General features: G+C 42.3%; 1 protein-coding gene across 4 annotated transcripts in view; it reads left to right on the top strand.

The window, feature by feature from the left end:
- The window catches only part of AFAP1L2 (actin filament associated protein 1 like 2), a 2,783,820-nt gene that overhangs the window by 2,447,000 nt on the left and 318,687 nt on the right, over nt 1-18,133 (top strand). For all 4 annotated transcript variants that reach the window (XM_044055822.1, XM_044055821.1, XM_044055820.1 and 1 more), the window contains one exon: nt 12,731-12,947. In XM_044055822.1, coding sequence (XP_043911757.1) covers nt 12,731-12,947 — 217 coding nt within the window. The remainder of the gene's footprint in view (nt 1-12,730; nt 12,948-18,133) is intronic.

Here is an 18,133-nt window from a genome sequence, read left to right as displayed (position 1 = left end):
TGCGTGTGTGTGTGTGTGTGTGTGTGTGTGTGTGTGTGTGTGTGTTTGCGTGTGTAAATCAAATCTCAAAGTGTGTGTGTGTGTGTGTGTGTGTGTGTGTGTGTGTGTGTGTGTGTGTGTGTGTGTGTGTGTGTCTGTGTGTGAGCTACTTGGAACAGGGACAGGAAGCACTGGTTTCATAGAGATAGTGGTGGAGAACCTGGCTTGGGTACTTGGCTGAGGACTTAACTCTGAAGCTGTACCAGTGGGAAGTCTTATTGGAGACCTAGAGGGAGACATATATAAAGAAATCCTGACCCTGAGCTGAGTGTGTTCCCTGTGTGCTCTTAAGGGAAATTGCACTTGATGCAGAGAGGTCTGCATCTGGAAATACTGAGTGTACCCCATTTGTATTCCAAGTGAACGTCCCTTTCCAGTGTTAGTGGTGAGGATTCAGGCTCCTTGATTACTAGTTCAGCACGGGGACGTCACATGATCAACAAGCCAACTTGCTTCACCCAAAGGCAGCCTATATTTTTCATGTGAACGTGAAAGCTGCCCAGTCCTCTTCTTCACTGTTAGTGCCAAAGATGATTTGGTCAAGCTTACTGTCGAGGTCCACCCTGAGGTTCTGTTGCACAGAGTGCTGTTCTAACTTACTGACATTCTGGCACTTATTGGTCTTTTTCCTCTGTGGGTGCTGCCTAGGCTGAATGTGCATGTTGAGTTTTGAGAGGATGAGTCTGTGGTCTGTCCAGCAGTCTGCGCCACACATGGCCTTAGTCACTCTAACATCCTGTTTGTCCCTTCTCCTTACTATGACATAATCAATGAGATGCCAGCGCTTGCCTGATGGATGCATCCAGGACATCTTGTTACGGTTGGGTAGGCGGAAGACTGTTTGTGATCAACAGGTCATGAGCTGCACAGGTCTTCAGAAGTAGATGACCATTGCTGTTGCTTTTGCCAACTCCATTCCTCCCAATGACACCCTCCCATGTCTGGTAGTCTGCACCAACTCTGGCATTGAAGTCACCTAAGATGATGAGCTTATCCTCCTTAGGCACAGATGCTATGAGTGAATCTAAGTCTTCATAAAACTTGTCTTTAATTTCCTCTGGATTTGTCATGGTGGGGGCATATACACTGATGAAGGCGGCGTGGTGCTTTCCATTGAAGGGGAGCCACAGAGACATGAGCCAGTCATTGAATCCTTTTGGAAGGCTGGCTAATTTGCTGATCAGATTAGAGCTGATGGCGAAACCCACTCCTGCTTTATGACATTCATCGCTGCTGCAGCCACTCCAGAAAAAAGTATAACCGGCTTCATCTTCTGTCAGCTGGCTTTCGTCTGCAAACCTGATCTCACTGAGGGCTACTATCTGGATGTTGTACCTGCTGAGTTCTCTTGCAACAAGTGCTATCCGTCACTCAGGTCTGTCTGTTTTGGAGCTATCCATGAGCGTGTGCACATTCCATGTGCCAATGGTGAGCAAAGTCACCAATGTTTTTTTCTTTGTGATTTGACCACATGTTTGGGATCCCCACCTGCTGCAGCAAGCAGGTCAGGAGTAGGAGGAAGCAGGCTATCTTTAGGGTGCCTTTTCTAGCCCCTTCCTCAGACCATGGAGGTGAGCAGAGCGATCCTAAATAGGGCTGCTCAGACACCCAGGGGGCCGCTGAATTCCACTGCTGCTACGGTCAAGTAAAGAGCAACCCATTGCCCTGGGCTGCCTGTTTATGAGGTTGTGGCTACAGCTTCCAGTGTATCTGCATTTGCTGCTTTGTTATTTGACCATTCCCACAGGATCTTGGGGGGGGTGATGTCTTGACTTCTGCGTGAATTGGATTATAGTGAGAGAGAGTTGCACACATTGTCAGTCTCACTCTCCCTGTCCCAGCCTATCTTGATCCAGTGGCAGGACGTAGTCAAGACAACTTGAGATGGGTTGGGATGCAGTGGATGGCCAACACTGCCCTAATGTGTCTCACTGTGCCCTATTTGCGCTCAACAGCACTTTGCTGCGTCCACTTTCCTTGCCCGTTAAATCAGTCTGGTGATTTCCTCTGTGCAGTCCGCCAGATCTAGTCTTTACATGCATAGGTAGACAAGCCCTGACTCACTGAGGGTTGCAAACCCATCGGCTACCCTCACATGGTTTTGCCAGCCAGTCGAAGCTATTGGCCATATTAGCTAATTAAGCCATTGCTTAATACCTCTTCCCTCTATCTACGTCTCTCGTTAGTACTCCTACTACACTACTTCTCCTTCTCATCCAATTTTTCTGTCTCCTATTAAGCCTAACATCACTACACACAGCTTACATACCTCCCAATGTCATTCTAAGGGGGATCCAATGTCTGTCTGCCTGGGATGATATGTTGGACAAGCCACGCTGCTTCGCAAGGGATGGCTTACACCTGTCACCACTGGGCTTCCGGATATTGGCTAACGCTCTTGCCACCCCCATAGTGCCTTTTTTAGGCAAGGCTCAAAAGACAAACCCACCTCCTTAGAAAACAAAAATGGAAAAAAACTAAGGGTAATGCTGCTCAACGCCAGAAGTCTAAATCTCAAGATGCAGGCACTTGATGCACTCCTCAGCATGGAGAACATTGACGTCTGTGCAGTAACTGAAACCTGGTTCAAGGCTCCTGAGAGTACCCCAGCACTACCAGGCTATACCTCATATCATGCTTTTCGGCCCCAAAACCGGGCGAACCACAAAGGAGGGGAGTGTCCATATTCATAAAGGACACCCACACCTCCAGGTTAGTAGCAACACATGAAGCATCAGAGACCATACAGGTGCAACTAACCATAGGCAAAACTGCTATACAACTGGTAGCATGTTACAGACCACCCTCCCAATCTCAAGAACCCCACTCAGCCTTCCTGAAGACATTGGAGGATATGAATGTATCACAGAATACCATCATACTGGGAGACTTCAACTACCCAAACATAGATTGGGTACATTATTCTAGCCCTAATACCCTAGCCCAAAGGTTCCTGGAATTCATAAATTCAAATGCACTGGAACAACTAGTCACCTCTCCCACTAGGGAGATAATATACTAGACCTGATCATCACAAACATGGGGACAAAATGCTCCACACCGAAGTATACCCCTCACTAGTGAGATCTGACCACAAACTAATCACCCTGGATATACATGTCCCACCTCCACCCCCAGCACAAAAGACCACAGTGAAAAATTTCTCAAAAGCAGACTTCACTCTTCTTAAGACTGAGATGGTATCCTTTAAGCCCACTGTGCCAGTGGATACCACATCCCACAATGCCGAATCCTTCACAAATGCTTTCTATGGACATCTCCAAGAATGCATGGATCATGCAATCCCAAACAAATCCAAGTCCCTCTCCACCAAATGTAAGCATCCTGTCTGGTGGACCTCAGCCATAAACAAATTGTATAACAAAAGAAGGAAGCTACTGCACGTCAGAGCGAAATCCCATGAAGGAAAGACATCTCTGATCAACATTAGCAGAAAACTATGTTCTCTCATAAAAACATCCAAGGCAAACTTTGAGAGAAAAATCGCTAAGGACACTAAAGATAACCACAAAGCTTTCTTCAGCTATGTTAGAAACCTGGGCAGAAACCCTCAGATATGCTCAGAGTTGGTTCACAACAACAAAAAATACACTGAACCCACAGATATTGCTAACATTCTGGCTGACAGGTTCAGTGCAAATTTCTCGCCTCCTTCACCCCCAAAAGAAGAAATACTTATCCCAGCTGAATGTAATCTCCCTGTCATCTCAGATGTCCAAGTGAGAACCGCCCTAAACAAAGCAAAAAACACAGCATCAATGGGACCTGACGGTATCCCGGGGTGCGTGTTACGTGAACTCCAAGAGGAGCTAAACCCACACATAAAAATGCTATTTAACCTTAGCCTTACTTCAGGATATGTACCTGAACACTGGCATATAGCAACAATGGTCCCACTCCACAAGGGGGGTGCCTCTACAGACCCTAGAAACTACCGCCCCATAAGCTTGACTAGCCTGGTCTGCAAAGCTATGGAAAGAATCATTATGGAACTCATAAACGGTGACATAGGGGACCTACAGACGCTTGACCCCACCCAGTTTGGCTTTGTAAAGGGCAGATCCTGCCTTTTAAACCTGGTTGACTTTTTTGAAACAGTCACTAGAGCCATTGATGAGGGCAAAGCAGTCCATACAGCATACCTGGACTTGGCTAAGGCCTTCGACACAATAACCCACTCAGGCATCATAGATAAGCTAAACAGCTTAAAAGTAAACCCTTATGTCACTAGATGGGTTGCAAACTGGCTAAAGGACAGAACCCATAAAGTTAAAATCGCTGGAGCAATGTCAGACTCAAAGCCAGTCACAAGTAGTGCCCCACAGAGATCTGTCCTGGGACCCCTCTTGTTCGGCATTTATTTCTCAGATTTTAAAGCAAACATGGGAGGACTGTGGCTGACAAAGTTCGCAGATGACTGCAAACTAGGCACCATAGTCGATACACCAGCAGATACACACATCCTACAAAAAGGCCTCACTGAAATGGACAACTGGTGTCGTAGTCACGGCCTTAAACTAAATGCCAAAAAATGTATAGTCATCCCTTTTGGAAAAAACAAAGTACCCACAAATTATCACATAGACAGCAACCCAGTGAGTACGGAAAAAGTAATCAGAGACTTAGGGACCCAAGTAGACAGCGACCTCTCATTTGACACCCACGTTGCCAAAGTGGTTAGAAAAACATTCTACCTTGCACACCTCATCATGAAGGGTTTCACATCCAGATCCAAGGATGTCATTGTACCCCTATATTCCTCCCTCATCAGACCCATGATTGAGTATAATGCCCCATTTGGTATGTACCTCACCCGGCACTTGCAACAGCTGGAGAGACCACAAAAGTACCTCACCAAAAGGATCAAGGGTCTCCAACATATGTGTTATTCTGCCAGACTAAAGAAACTTCAGCTCTATTCAGTAGCATACCGCCTGCTCAGAGGTGATCTCTGCCTGACGTACAAGGCCATGTCCAATCAGGATCTGATGGACATGCTCCACCTCAAAAAATCCAAGTCCATCAGGACCATGAGAGCTAAAGACTTAAACCTCAGCACAAGTATGAGTAGGACATGCTGGAGGGATAGATTCATAACCCAGAGGCTTCCCATGCTTTGGAACAAGATCCCAATTTGTCTTAGGCAAAGCCCCTCACTGACTCTCTTCAAGAGAAATCTTGATGAGTGGATGGGAGATCGTAAGTTTACCCCAGGGGTCACATCTGTGTCACTGCTAGACAGGGGCACAGTAAACTAATTCTATTATATAAGGGGACCTTCATTGTGTCACTACTAGACAAAGGCACAGTATTCTAGATTTATTCTGTACATTTTTGTACCATTTCATGGGATGGCAAAAGCCACATCACTATGGCTAGGCTTACAAATGCCCCAGGGCAGATAGCCTAGTACTATACTATGAAACTATGAAACTATAAAACCCTAGCTCTCACTAGTTACTCAGAGATATCCCCCAGCCTGTACGCATCTAACATACTTCTACACACTAAATTCAAATTCCTTCCCCCACAACAAAATACCTACAACCACACACTTTCACTTGCCATTGCTACTTATTTATCCGCACAAACACTCTAACCTATCCCAATGTGGAGACATCAACCCAAACCCAGGACCTAAACTACCCCAGCTTATATAAATCACTAAATATCACAATCCTCAACCTTCAAAGTTTTAGAAACAAAATTCCCAAATTCCATACCTGGAAATCCCTCAACAAACCAGACATAATAGCTGCAACTGAAACCTGGTTAAACCCCTTTATAAAAGACTCTGAATCCCTCCCCCTCAGGCTATGCTTGCTTAAGAGCTGATAAACCACATAAAAAAAGAGGAGGCATTGCAATACTCTTCCCAAACACCTTCACCATTGTCCCCATTCTAGCTTCATTCCACAATTCTCTACAGCCGAGATCCTAATATAGTTTCTAAAAGTGAATAACTGTAAGAATCTCTGCATCATAGCCTTATATATCCCCCAGGTAACAATATTTCCCTGTTAGAAGAAATTCTTGCCTGGACATCAAGTAACATAAAAAAATGAAACAATTATCCTGGGCAATGTAAACATGGACTGGCTAGATCTCTAACCACTTTCCGTTTGTCTAATATCAACCTCTTGAACTTTATACAGGTAATTATCAATACTAGACCTAATACAAATAACGACTGTGGTAACATCCTTGACTGGATTTTAGTCACTGACCCAAACAAAATCTCATCAGCAGGCACACTCCCTTACAGCATCAATGACCACCCACCTGCCTATATTCTATGTAAGACCATTCCAATGCCAGGTCAACACCGATATAAACAAAAAAGAAACCTATAACCAAATTTAACCCAACAATCCTAAACAAAACCTTGAAAAATATCATCTGGAATATACTAAAAGTCCTTCCCCTCAATGAAGCTGTCGAGTTCTTAAGACTCTAAACAAACCAGCCCCACTCAAAAAAAAAAAAAAAAAAAAGAGTATAAACTAACCACAGCATATGGCTCTCCAGAACTACCAAGCAACTCATGGCTGCTAGGGACAAATCATGGAAAAAAAATGGCAAAAACAATAAGTATCCCTCTGATCTCTTACAATTTAGACAGCTTCGTAATCAAGTAAAGTGCCTCATCATTAATGACAAAAAAGAACACTGTCATGGTCTCCAAAAGAACTATAAACAAAACCCGAAGAAATTTTGGAACTCCATTTCATATCTTCTAAACCCCACTTCTAAATACAATCCTTGCCCAAATCCAGACAAAACACCTATTGAAATAGCCACCCTTTTCAACTCACATTTCATCAGCACTATAGCTAGTCTCACTGCCACCTTTCCTCAAACTGATTGCAATACTAACACTGCTCCTCCAAAGCAGTCTTAACAAAATACCACTACCCCCTCTACTAACACTGCTCCTCCAGAGCAGTCTTAACAAAATACCACCACCCCCTCTACTAACACTGCTCCTCCAAAGCAGTCTTAACAAAATACCACTACCCCCTCTACTAACACTGCTCCTCCAAAGCAGTCTTAACAAAATACCACTACCCCCTCTACTAACACTGCTCCTCCAAAGCAGTCTTAACAAAATACCACCACCCCCTCTACTAACACTGCTCCTCCAAAGCAGTCTTAACAAAATACCACTACCCCCTCTACTAACACTGCTCCTCCAAAGCAGTCTTAACAAAATACCACTACCCCCTCTACTAACACTGCTCCTCCAGAGCAGTCTTAACAAAATACCACTACCCCCTCTCTGCCTACCTTTGTTTACCCCCTCTCTGCCTACCTTTGTTTACCCCCTCTCTGCCTACCTTTTTTTCTCCCCCATATCTACTGCTACTATAACAAAACTATTTCTCAAGCTCAAACCCGGCACTAACGCTCCTGACAACTTACACCCAGAATACCTTCAAATGTCAGCTAAAGTAATTGCTTACCCTATCTTCATACTTCTTAACAGATCTAACCAAGAATCCTATGTAACTACCATGTGGAAAAAAGCATATATTCTCTCCCTTCACAAAGGTGATAACAGCACAGACATTTACAGTTTTTGACCTATTGCAATTCTCTCCCCATCTCTAAAATCTTGGAAAAAATGTATCCACAAACAACTTCTAAATTATCTGCTTCAAAATCAACTCCTCTCTCCCACTCAGCATGGGTTCAGCCCAGATCACAGCACCACTACAGCTCTCATGTCCTTCATGGATACAGTTAATCGAGCTCATGATGCAGGTAAAATTGTATCCTCACTCTTTCTTGACCTCTCTAAGGCCTTTGATACAGTCTCCCACCCCTCTACTTTTCACTAAACTCTTTAATCTTGGTATCTCCCCCTACCAACCCTAAATTGTTTCACTAACTACCTTACAAATAAACAACAATCTACCAAATGGCGTCCCTCTTTCTATCCATTCCTTGACACACCCACAGGTGTCCCCAAGGTCCATTCTAGGGCCTCTTCTTTTCAGTATTTTCATCAGTGACTGTCACTCCAGTCTTAGTCAAGGTTCTGTAATACAATATGCAGGCAACTCAACCATCATCTGCTCTGCCAACTCTACAAATTAACTTCTGCAAATAACCCAAAATGCCTTTACATCTACTGTAACTTGGATGACCAATAACAATCTTGCCCTAAACCCCAATAAAACCAAACTCCTAATATTTACCCATAAGAAAGCACCCTCTTAAACAAGACCGAATTTGCTATATATTCTCAAAACAAAACTACTGTGAACGTCATCTCTCATACCAAACTACTAGGCATTATCTTGGATGAAAAAACATTCAACCTGCATGTCCACAATTGTATCAAAAAACAGATCATAAACTGGGCACCCTTTATAGACATAAACACCTTCTTAACCACTATTCAAAAAAACCCTTGCCTTAACCTCTCATCTACCTTCTTGCCTGTATGTTGATCCTCTCCTTACCAATATCCAGTCCTCCATGAAAACCAAGCTTGAGACCTGCTACAATAAAATCACCAAGTTCACAACTAATGCAAAATATTCCTCCCATCACTGTTCCTCCTTACACTTAATGAATTGGCTCGAACTCCCACATTACCTCACATACAATTACCTCATTTTTGGTAAGAAACAATTACCTGCAAGTGCTCTCCTGCATTGTACTTAAGGGACATCACACAAAACAACAACCAGAAACTTACACTTTTAATCCAATGAGAAGTCGTCTCCAGCTGTGTACTTAATGGACATCACACAAAACAACAAGCAGAAACTTACACTTTTAATCCAATGAGAAGTCGTCTCCAGCTGTGTACTTAAGGGACATCACACAAAACAACAACCAGAAACTTACACTTTTAATCCAATGAGAAGTCGTCTCCAGCTGTGTACTTAATGGACATCACACAAAACAACAACCAGAAACTTACACTTTTAATCCAATGAGAAGTCGTCTCCAGCTGTGTACTTAAGGGACATCACACAAAACAACAACGAGAAACTTACACTTTTAATCCAATGAGAAGTCTCCAGCTGTGTACTTAATGGACATCACACAAAACAACAACCAGAAACTTACACTTTTAATCCAATGAGAAGTCTCCAGCTGTGTACTTAAGGGACATCACACAAAACAACAACCAGAAACTTACACTTTTAATCCAATGAGAAGTCGTCTCCAGCTGTGTACTTAATGGACATCACACAAAACAACAACCAGAAACTTACACTTTTAATCCAATGAGAAGTTGTCTCCAGCTGTGTACTTAAGGGACATCACACAAAACAACAACCAGAAACTTACACTTTTAATCCAATGAGAAGTCGTCCCCAGCTGTGTACTTAAGGGACATCACACAAAACAACAACCAGAAACTTACACTTTTAATCCAATGAGAAGTCGTCTCCAGCTGTGTACTTAAGGGACATCACACAAAACAACAACCAGAAACTTACACTTTTAATCCAATGAGAAGTCTCCAGCTGTGTACTTGAGGGACATCACACAAAACAACAACCAGAAACTTACACTTTTAATCCAATGAGAAGTCGTCTCCAGCTGTGTACTTAAGGGACATCACACAAAACAACAACCAGAAACTTACACTTTTAATCCAATGAGAAGTCTCCAGCTGTGTACTTAAGGGACATCACACAAAACAACAACCAGAAACTTACACTTTTAATCCAATGAGAAGTCGTCTCCAGCTGTGTACTTAATGGACATCACACAAAACAACAACCAGAAACTTACACTTTTAATCCAATGAGAAGTCGTCTCCAGCTGTGTACTTAAGGGACATCACACAAAACAACAACGAGAAACTTACACTTTTAATCCAATGAGAAGTCGTCTCCAGCTGTGTACTTAATATGGACATCACACAAACCAACAACCAGAAACTTACACTTTTAATCCAATGAGAAGTCATCTCCAGCTGTGTACTTAATGGACATCACACAAAACAACAACCAGAAACTTACACTTTTAATCCAATGAGAAGTCGTCTGCAGCTGTGTACTTAAGGGACATCACACAAAACAACAACCAGAAACTTACACTTTTAATCCAATGAGAAGTCGTCTCCAGTTGTGTACTTAATGGACATCACACAAAACAACAACCAGAAACTTACACTTTTAATCCAATGAGAAGTCGTCTCCAGCTGTGTACTTAAGGGACATCACACAAAACAACAACCAGAAACTTACACTTTTAATCCAATGAGAAGTCGTTTCCAGCTGTGTACTTAATGGACATCACACAAAACAACAACCAGAAACTTACACTTTTAATCCAATGAGAAGTCGTCTCCAGCTGTGTACTTAAGGGACATCACACAAAACAACAACGAGAAACTTACACTTTTAATCCAATGAGAAGTCGTCTCCAGCTGTGTACTTAATATGGACATCACACAAAACAACAACCAGAAACTTACACTTTTAATCCAATGAGAAGTCGTCTCCAGCTGTGTACTTAATGGACATCACACAAAACAACAACCAGAAACTTACACTTTTAATCCAATGAGAAGTCGTCTCCAGCTGTGTACTTAATATGGACATCACACAAAACAACAACCAGAAACTTACACTTTTAATCCAATGAGAAGTCGTCTCCAGCTGTGTACTTAATGGACATCACACAAAACAACAACCAGAAACTTACACTTTTAATCCAATGAGAAGTCGTCTCCAGCTGTGTACTTAATATGGACATCACACAAAACAACAACCAGAAACTTACACTTTTAATCCAATGAGAAGTCGTCTCCAGCTGTGTACTTAATGGACATCACACAAAACAACAACCAGAAACTTACACTTTTAATCCAATAAGAAGTCGTCTGCAGCTGTGTACTTAAGGGACATCACACAAAACAACAACCAGAAACTTACACTTTTAATCCAATGAGAAGTCGTCTCCAGCTGTGTACTTAATGGATATCACACAAAACAACAACGAGAAACTGAAACTATTAAACCAGAGATTGCTGCTCTTTTTTAGTGAGTCCCTATAGCTCATCTGCACCAGTCACCCACAGGGTAACTAGTTTACATTTCAGTCACCCTCCTGAATTCCATCTAAAAAGGATATCTAGGCACAAAGTAAATATACTCCTCCAAGACATTAAAAGTCATAGCTCTACAAGAGCAGGCAATCTTCCTTCTTGATTTGCAAAGTTAGCTTTTACTCAAGTGACTTTGCACTACAGCTGCTGATGAGCAGAATTTTAATGGAGGGATGTTGTTCTCAGGCTATGTTCTCAGGCTATGGAAACTTACCCATGTGATCCCCCTCCATACGAAGAGAGTGAAAAATATGGTAGCTAATTACCAAGCTATCTCTATAATTACTCCAATGGCCAAAATACTTAAAAATGTAGTTAATCCAGAACTATCTACTCTCCTAATAGTCTGCTATCAAATACACAACACTGTTTTGACTAATGGCGTGACAATGAGCTTGCCTTGGTACAGGCAGCAGACCACATTCTGTGAGCTGTGGACAAAAGGCAGTGAACTGAGACTCTGTTCTTCAACTTCTGTAAAGCATCTGATGTCATCTCACGTTCCTTATTCCTAGTGGGAATCATGCTGTTTGGTTTCAACAATAATTCAGTCATTTGATTATTACTATGCCAAAAGGCATTGCAAGGCACTGCTGAAAAACAATTACCAAGGTTCAATGTTTCAAATCACTTTCTTTAAGTAAAGGTGCGATGCTTATTACTTCATTGCTTGAATGAATACCATGTTTGAATGAAGTAGCGAGCATTAAATCATTTCTTAAGGGAAGAGCATTAAACATACTTCACAGGTACTAACTGGTTCATAAATCAATTTATTAGCTAATCGACATGCTGTATAAATGCTATTTAAACTGCCTGATGAAACCATGGTGGTAAAAGTGGGTGGTTTGTTTTTATAATGTTATTTTTTTTATTTCAGCTTGAATGTGAATGATTGTTTTTGTTTATATTATCTGTGATATCTGAATCAGAAGGGATAACAGAGATCCACGTACTCTCAAATTTGTGTTGTGAATGCGACAAGGATGACATCATTCCAGAATTAAGAACATCCATTCTTAAAGGCACAAAACTGATCAAATCTTACTCTCTGAAAAGACAGCCATGAACGTAGCACACAAGACATGTGTAAGGGTCTGGAAAACTAAATCACTTGTAAGGGGAATAAACTGGTTTAATAATAGAAAATAGGCAGAATAACTGTTTAGTGTGTCAACACAACACATTCAAAAATATTGGGCTAGCCATTCAAGTGACAGACTGGCCAGAAGCTATTTTGGCAAGTATTAGTAGTGATTTGTATGGGACAGCAAGTAGCACTATCTTCTAATTATGACTGACGAATACTTCAAGCATCATATGATATAATTAGTATTCCCAACCTACCTAAAACTGATAAAATCTTCTCAATGTTGAACATTGGCAAGTCCACAACAAAGAACCTTTTAATAGCATCCAGTCTAAGCAACTCTGTGGTAACTTAAACATTTTTCACAGATGAATAACTCCATTATAGCCACAGTTTAATGTCTTTGTACTGAACTGACAGCAGCTTTGGAACTGCTTAAATAAGTCTACAGATAAAATAGTATACGACAGGTGTTAAAGTGTTTGTGATTTGTTTAACAGGTGCTTATCCAGAAGACAGAACCTGAAGAACCAATGGCTTCCAAGGCTGGTATCAAAATCCAGGCTCATCAACAGAAAATCTCTTTCCCTCAGAGTGACTCCGCTGCCAAAGTTACATCCTTTACTGCTACCAACGCTATGACTATTACCCCAGCTACAACGTACACCTCTAAAATAGCAAACGCCAGTGCAGAAAAGCAGAAACTGAACAGTACAGGTAAGTTCAGACAGCCATGAGTAGTACTGTCTCAGAATGGCATGCTATCTCTAATCATGAATTAGTACACCTTTTCATTTAAAGTAAGTCCATTTGCTGCTTATGGTATCAGAGATGCATTATAAGGCATACAATAGGCTGTTTACTGTACCGTGGTGGTGGTGGTGCTGCGGTAGCGTTGTCACCTCACAGTAAGCCGCTATCCAGTTCGACTCTCATCTAGAGCGTTTTCTGCTTGGAGACATGTGTGAATGGGCGTACCTTCATTGAAGGTTGTGCATCAGGCCTGGCAAGCCGGTAAGTAAAAATCAACTGCCAATCATTAGCAGACCGGAGTTCCGCTGTGGCAACCCCTAACCAGGAAAAGACGAAAGATACAAACAAAACTGTTTAATAAAAAATATAAAAATGATCATTGCTTAGGTGCAACATGCCTTTGAAATTATTCACATCTACAGGGTAGGCACTGAAACGTATTTTCATTTTATTTATTTATTTTGATATTTGTTAACCAGGTTAGTCCAACTGAGCATGAGCCCATTTTCAGCGGAGGCCTGAGGAGAAAATCTCTATACAGAACACTTATCAAGCAGAAACAATAGTAATTCCAGAAAGTACAGAAAATTAGAAAAAGACATGACAAGTTCTGCATACAGATGTAAAACTAGAAATCGATAAAATCTGAAATATAACACAAAGATAAATAAATCAATCAGCTGACTGTGTAGTAATTGAACAATTGAAGACATATGGCAGTTACTGCAGTTACTTCAAAATCTCAAATGACAGTACCAAGTAATACAAATCATCGAGCTCTGGGTTTGAGAAATATACAAACAAATATTACCAACTAGAGAGAACCAAAGGCAGCAATGATGTGGGATAGAGAGAACATCTGAACTGGAGATAGTGTTATGCTTAAAGTACACGGAGTGGTTTAAAATGGATGGGAAGAGGGTTAGGAGACTCTAACTAGTGAGAGGAAGCACAGCCAGAGAGATTAGGTTAGGCTTTGACAAGAGCAGCTCCATTTCTATAAAGCTAAGTGACTTCTCATGCTGTACATAGTGATGGCTTAGTTGGCTTTGTTTAACTTATCTTTGGGAGATAATAGGCTAGTCGTCTCAACCAGTCACCTCATTTGAACCTGTGAATCCTTACTCTTTTCTGTACTGAATTTCTGGCCTCAGGCATGCTATACGTCACCGATCTTAAAACTTCATCAGATAGTCTAAGTAGGACTGCGTGTTTCTGGCAGCCACTATCTGTCCTTTTGTCTGGTATTCTCCTTACTAGAGGAGGTGATCACCGATATCAAAGTGATGTGAACATTCCTAGCAATGACTTTACACATCCACGAGTTACTGCTGTTTTCAGCAGTGGTATACCGGATACATGGGCACAAATGAGGGTGTGTGCAATATGACATTTTATGCCTCCCTATGGCAAAACAGGAGACAGTCAAAAGAATATTGTACTTTGCTTAACACATTGAACAATGTCTAGCAATGAATGCATAATGTCAAACCACATTTACAGTGTAAAGATAGCAAATAATGCTGTGTTTCTGTGTAAAGTAACAGAACTGCTGTTGTACATAAGTATTTTCTTAAAACATGTTAGGTAAATAAGTGTTTCCTTAAAAGTAGAGGAGAACATTTGTTTTATTAACCAGAGAAGTGTTGCTATCACATTAAATGAGAAAGATGTTTCAAAAGCGGAAAGAAACTTGGCTGTATTAGCTACCAAAGGTTTGTCTCTTTCAATTTCTCCAAATGTTTTGGGTTTGTAATACTGTGATGGGAATAGTCTCCATTCCTAAGTCAGGGTACAATTAAAGTTTGTGAAGTCAGTATTGTTTCAAACTTTGTTGTTACCCAAGAGTGCTCCTCTTAGCACCCACAATGTACCCAGAATGGCTTCTTTCTACAGTTCGTACAGGGTCACATGTACTACCACAGTTACCCAGAATGGCTTGTTTCTACAATTCATACAGGGTCGCATGTACTACCACAATGTACCCAGTATGGCTTGTTTCTACAGTTCATACAGGGTCGCATGTAATACCGCAATGTACCCAGAATGGTTTGTTTCTTATAGGTTCATAGGTTCATAGGTAGATACTGGGCTATCTGCCCAATGTTATTTATAAGCCTAGCCAGAATGTGTTGGCTTTTGCCGCCTCCTTAGATTAGTTCCCTGTGCCTCTGTCCAGCAGAGCCACTGAAGTGATCCCTGGGATAAACTTTCTGTTTCCCATCCACTCATCAACGTTTCTCTTGAAGAGTGTTAGTGAGTAGCTCTGCCTAATGTAGATTGGAATCTTGTTCCAAAGCATGGGAAGTCTCTGGGACAGGAGTCTATCCCTCCAGCAAGTCCTATTTATTGTTGTGGTGAGGTTTAGATCCCTAGAGCATGTGGCTCGAGGGGATATGGTTTTCTTTAGGTGGAGCATGTCCATGAATTCTGGGTTGGACATGGCCTTGTATGTCAGGCAGAGATCACCTCTAAGTAGGCGGTATGCAACCGAGTACAGCTGGAGTTTCTTCAGTTGAGCTGCATAGGGCATCTGTTTGAGGCCAGTGATCGTGTTGGTGAGGTACTTCTGTGGTCTTTCCAGCTGCTGCAGGTGGAAAGACCACAGAAGTACCTCACCAACATGATCACGGGCATCTGTTTGAGGCCAGTGATCATGTTGGTGAGGTACTTCTGTGGTCTTTCCAGCTGCTGCATGTGTCTTGTAAGGTACATCCCAAATGGGCGTTATACTCTATGATGGGTCTGATGAGTAGAGGGACACAATGGCCTTTTTTGATCGGAATGCGAACCCTTTTGTGATTAGGTGGGCAACATAGAAGGATTTTCTAACCCCTGTGGCTCCACCTTTGTGGAGCGGAATAACCATTGCTATGTGCCACTCTATGGGTACTTAGCCTGTGGAGAGGCTGAGTTTGAGGGGGTTAGTTCGTCTTTGAGCTCATGTAGGACGCAGCCTGGGACACCGTCTGGTCTCATTGATGCTGTGTTTTTGGCTTTGGAGAGGGCTGTTTTAACCTGAGTGTCTGTGATTTCAGGGGCTCTACATTCTTCTGGTATGGTTATGGGTCCTTTAGGGGGTGAGAGGGGGGTGAAGTTTGCACTGAACCTGTCTGCCAGGATGTTGGTGATATCGGTTGGTTCAGTGTATTTTGTGCCATTCTGCACTAACTCCAAGCAGATCTGAGCATTGCCACTTAGATTCTTGACATAGCTAAAGAATGCCTTGTGGTTATCTTTGGACTCCTTGGCAATTTTTCTTTCAAAGCTCGCCTTGGATGATTTTATGAGGGATCGTAGATTCTTGCTGATACTGATCAGGGATGTCTTCCCTTCTTGGGATTTTACTCTTTTCTGTACTAGTTTCCTCCTATTGTATAGCTTGTTTATGGCAGGGATCCACCAGACTGGTTTCCTTTTCTTGGAGGAGTGAGTATTGGTTTTGCTTGGCATAGCACGATCCATGCATTCTTGTAGGTGCCCGTAGAATGCATTAGTAAAGAATTTTGCAGCTTGGACGGCGTTATCCTTTAACATGGGGGCTTTGAAACTTTCCACTTCGGTCTTAAGTAACGTGAAGTTTCCTTTTAAATGTTTTTCATGGTAGTTTCCTTGTCCGGGGGTGGGGGAAGATTGTGGATATCCAGAGTGATTTGTTTATGGTCAGATCTAACCAGCAAGGGGTTGACCTCTGGTGTGGAACACCAGTCACCCATGTTGGTGATGACCAGGTCCAATATGTTGTCACCTCTGGTGGAAGTGTTGACCAGCTGATCCATGGCGTTTGTGTTTATAAATTCTAGGAAATGTTGGGCAAGGGAGTTAGTACTTGAGTAGTTCTTCCAGTTAATGTTTGGGTAATTGAAATCACCCAATATTAGAGTGTTTGATAGGACCTTTATGTTTCCCAGTGTTTCCAGAAATGTGGAATGGGGGTCCTGGGACATGGTGGGTGATCTGTAGCAAGCTACAATTTGAATTGCAGTTTTGCCCATTGTTAGTTGCACGTGGATGATCTCTGAAGCATCGTGCAGTGCCACTAACCTGGAGGTGTGGGTATCCTTGACGAATATGGATACGCCTCCGCCTTTTGTATTTCGGTCTGGGTTCTGTGGCCAAAATGTATGGTATGAGTTGTAGCCTGGTAGTGCTGGGGTGCTCTCTGGAGCCTTAAATCAGGTTTCTGTTACTGCACATATATCGATTTTCTCCATACTGAGGAGTGCCTCAAGTGCATGCATTTTGAGGTTTAGACTTCTGGCATTGAGTAGCATTACCCTCAGTTTTTTGTTACTTGTGCTATTTATGGTAGTGGGTTTGTCTTTTGAGCCTTGCCTAAAAAAGGCACTATGGGGGTGGCAAGAGCCTTAGCCAGTACTCAAAAGCCTAAGGGTGACAGGTGCAAGCCTTTTCTAGCGAAGCAGTGTGATTTGTCAAGCATGTAATCCCTGGCGCACAGACACTGGATCCCCTTTGAATGACACCAGAAACTTAGCCAATTGCTGAAATTGATAATTTTTTCTTTATACCATGCTATCATTCTTGGTGAGGGCAGGATGCTACTCTGGGTCAGGGTCATACTGGCCTGGGCTACGTGATCAGAGAGCTCTTCCATGTTTCTTTTTATGTAATCCAGGGAGGTACGGCTCAGGTCATTCACACCAACATGGACAATGATAGAGTTGTATTTGTACTTGTTCTGGAGTGACCTGAGTGCTTGTGTTATGTGGCAGATCCTGGCATCTGACAGGCAGCTAACCTTCTCCTTATTCAGCATAGTGAGTGGGATGTCAGTGTGCCTGACTATAGAGTCACCTATTACTAGTGTGTCAGGTATGTTATTTTGCCTTAAGGGCTGTGATTGTATGGCACACTGGTTTTGTCAAGTATGTATTTCATGATTTGTGGTTGGGGGTGGAGGTTGCCTGGATGTCTGCTTTGGAGGTCTGTTGCTTTTGCAGATTTTTATTTAGAGCCTCCGAGTATGTTTTCGTGTATTTATGTGTGTTTTTTGCCGGTGCTGGTTTAATGGGTCTGTGTAAGACTGGTGGTGTGATGCAAGCATTTCCCTTCTCCTCTTGGCTGTCTGATCCAGTCTTAGGTTGAGAGAGCTTAGCCTCCAGTTTGGCTGTGTAATTGCATCTCTCACA

The sequence above is a fragment of the Protopterus annectens genome, chromosome 14.part0 (genome assembly GCF_019279795.1).
Source record: "Protopterus annectens isolate FY-2018-M chromosome 14.part0, PAN1.0, whole genome shotgun sequence".
NCBI lineage: Eukaryota > Metazoa > Chordata > Ceratodontiformes > Protopteridae > Protopterus > Protopterus annectens.
Note: the sequence above shows the minus strand (reverse complement) of the source record. Positions and strands in the feature narration are given on the sequence as shown.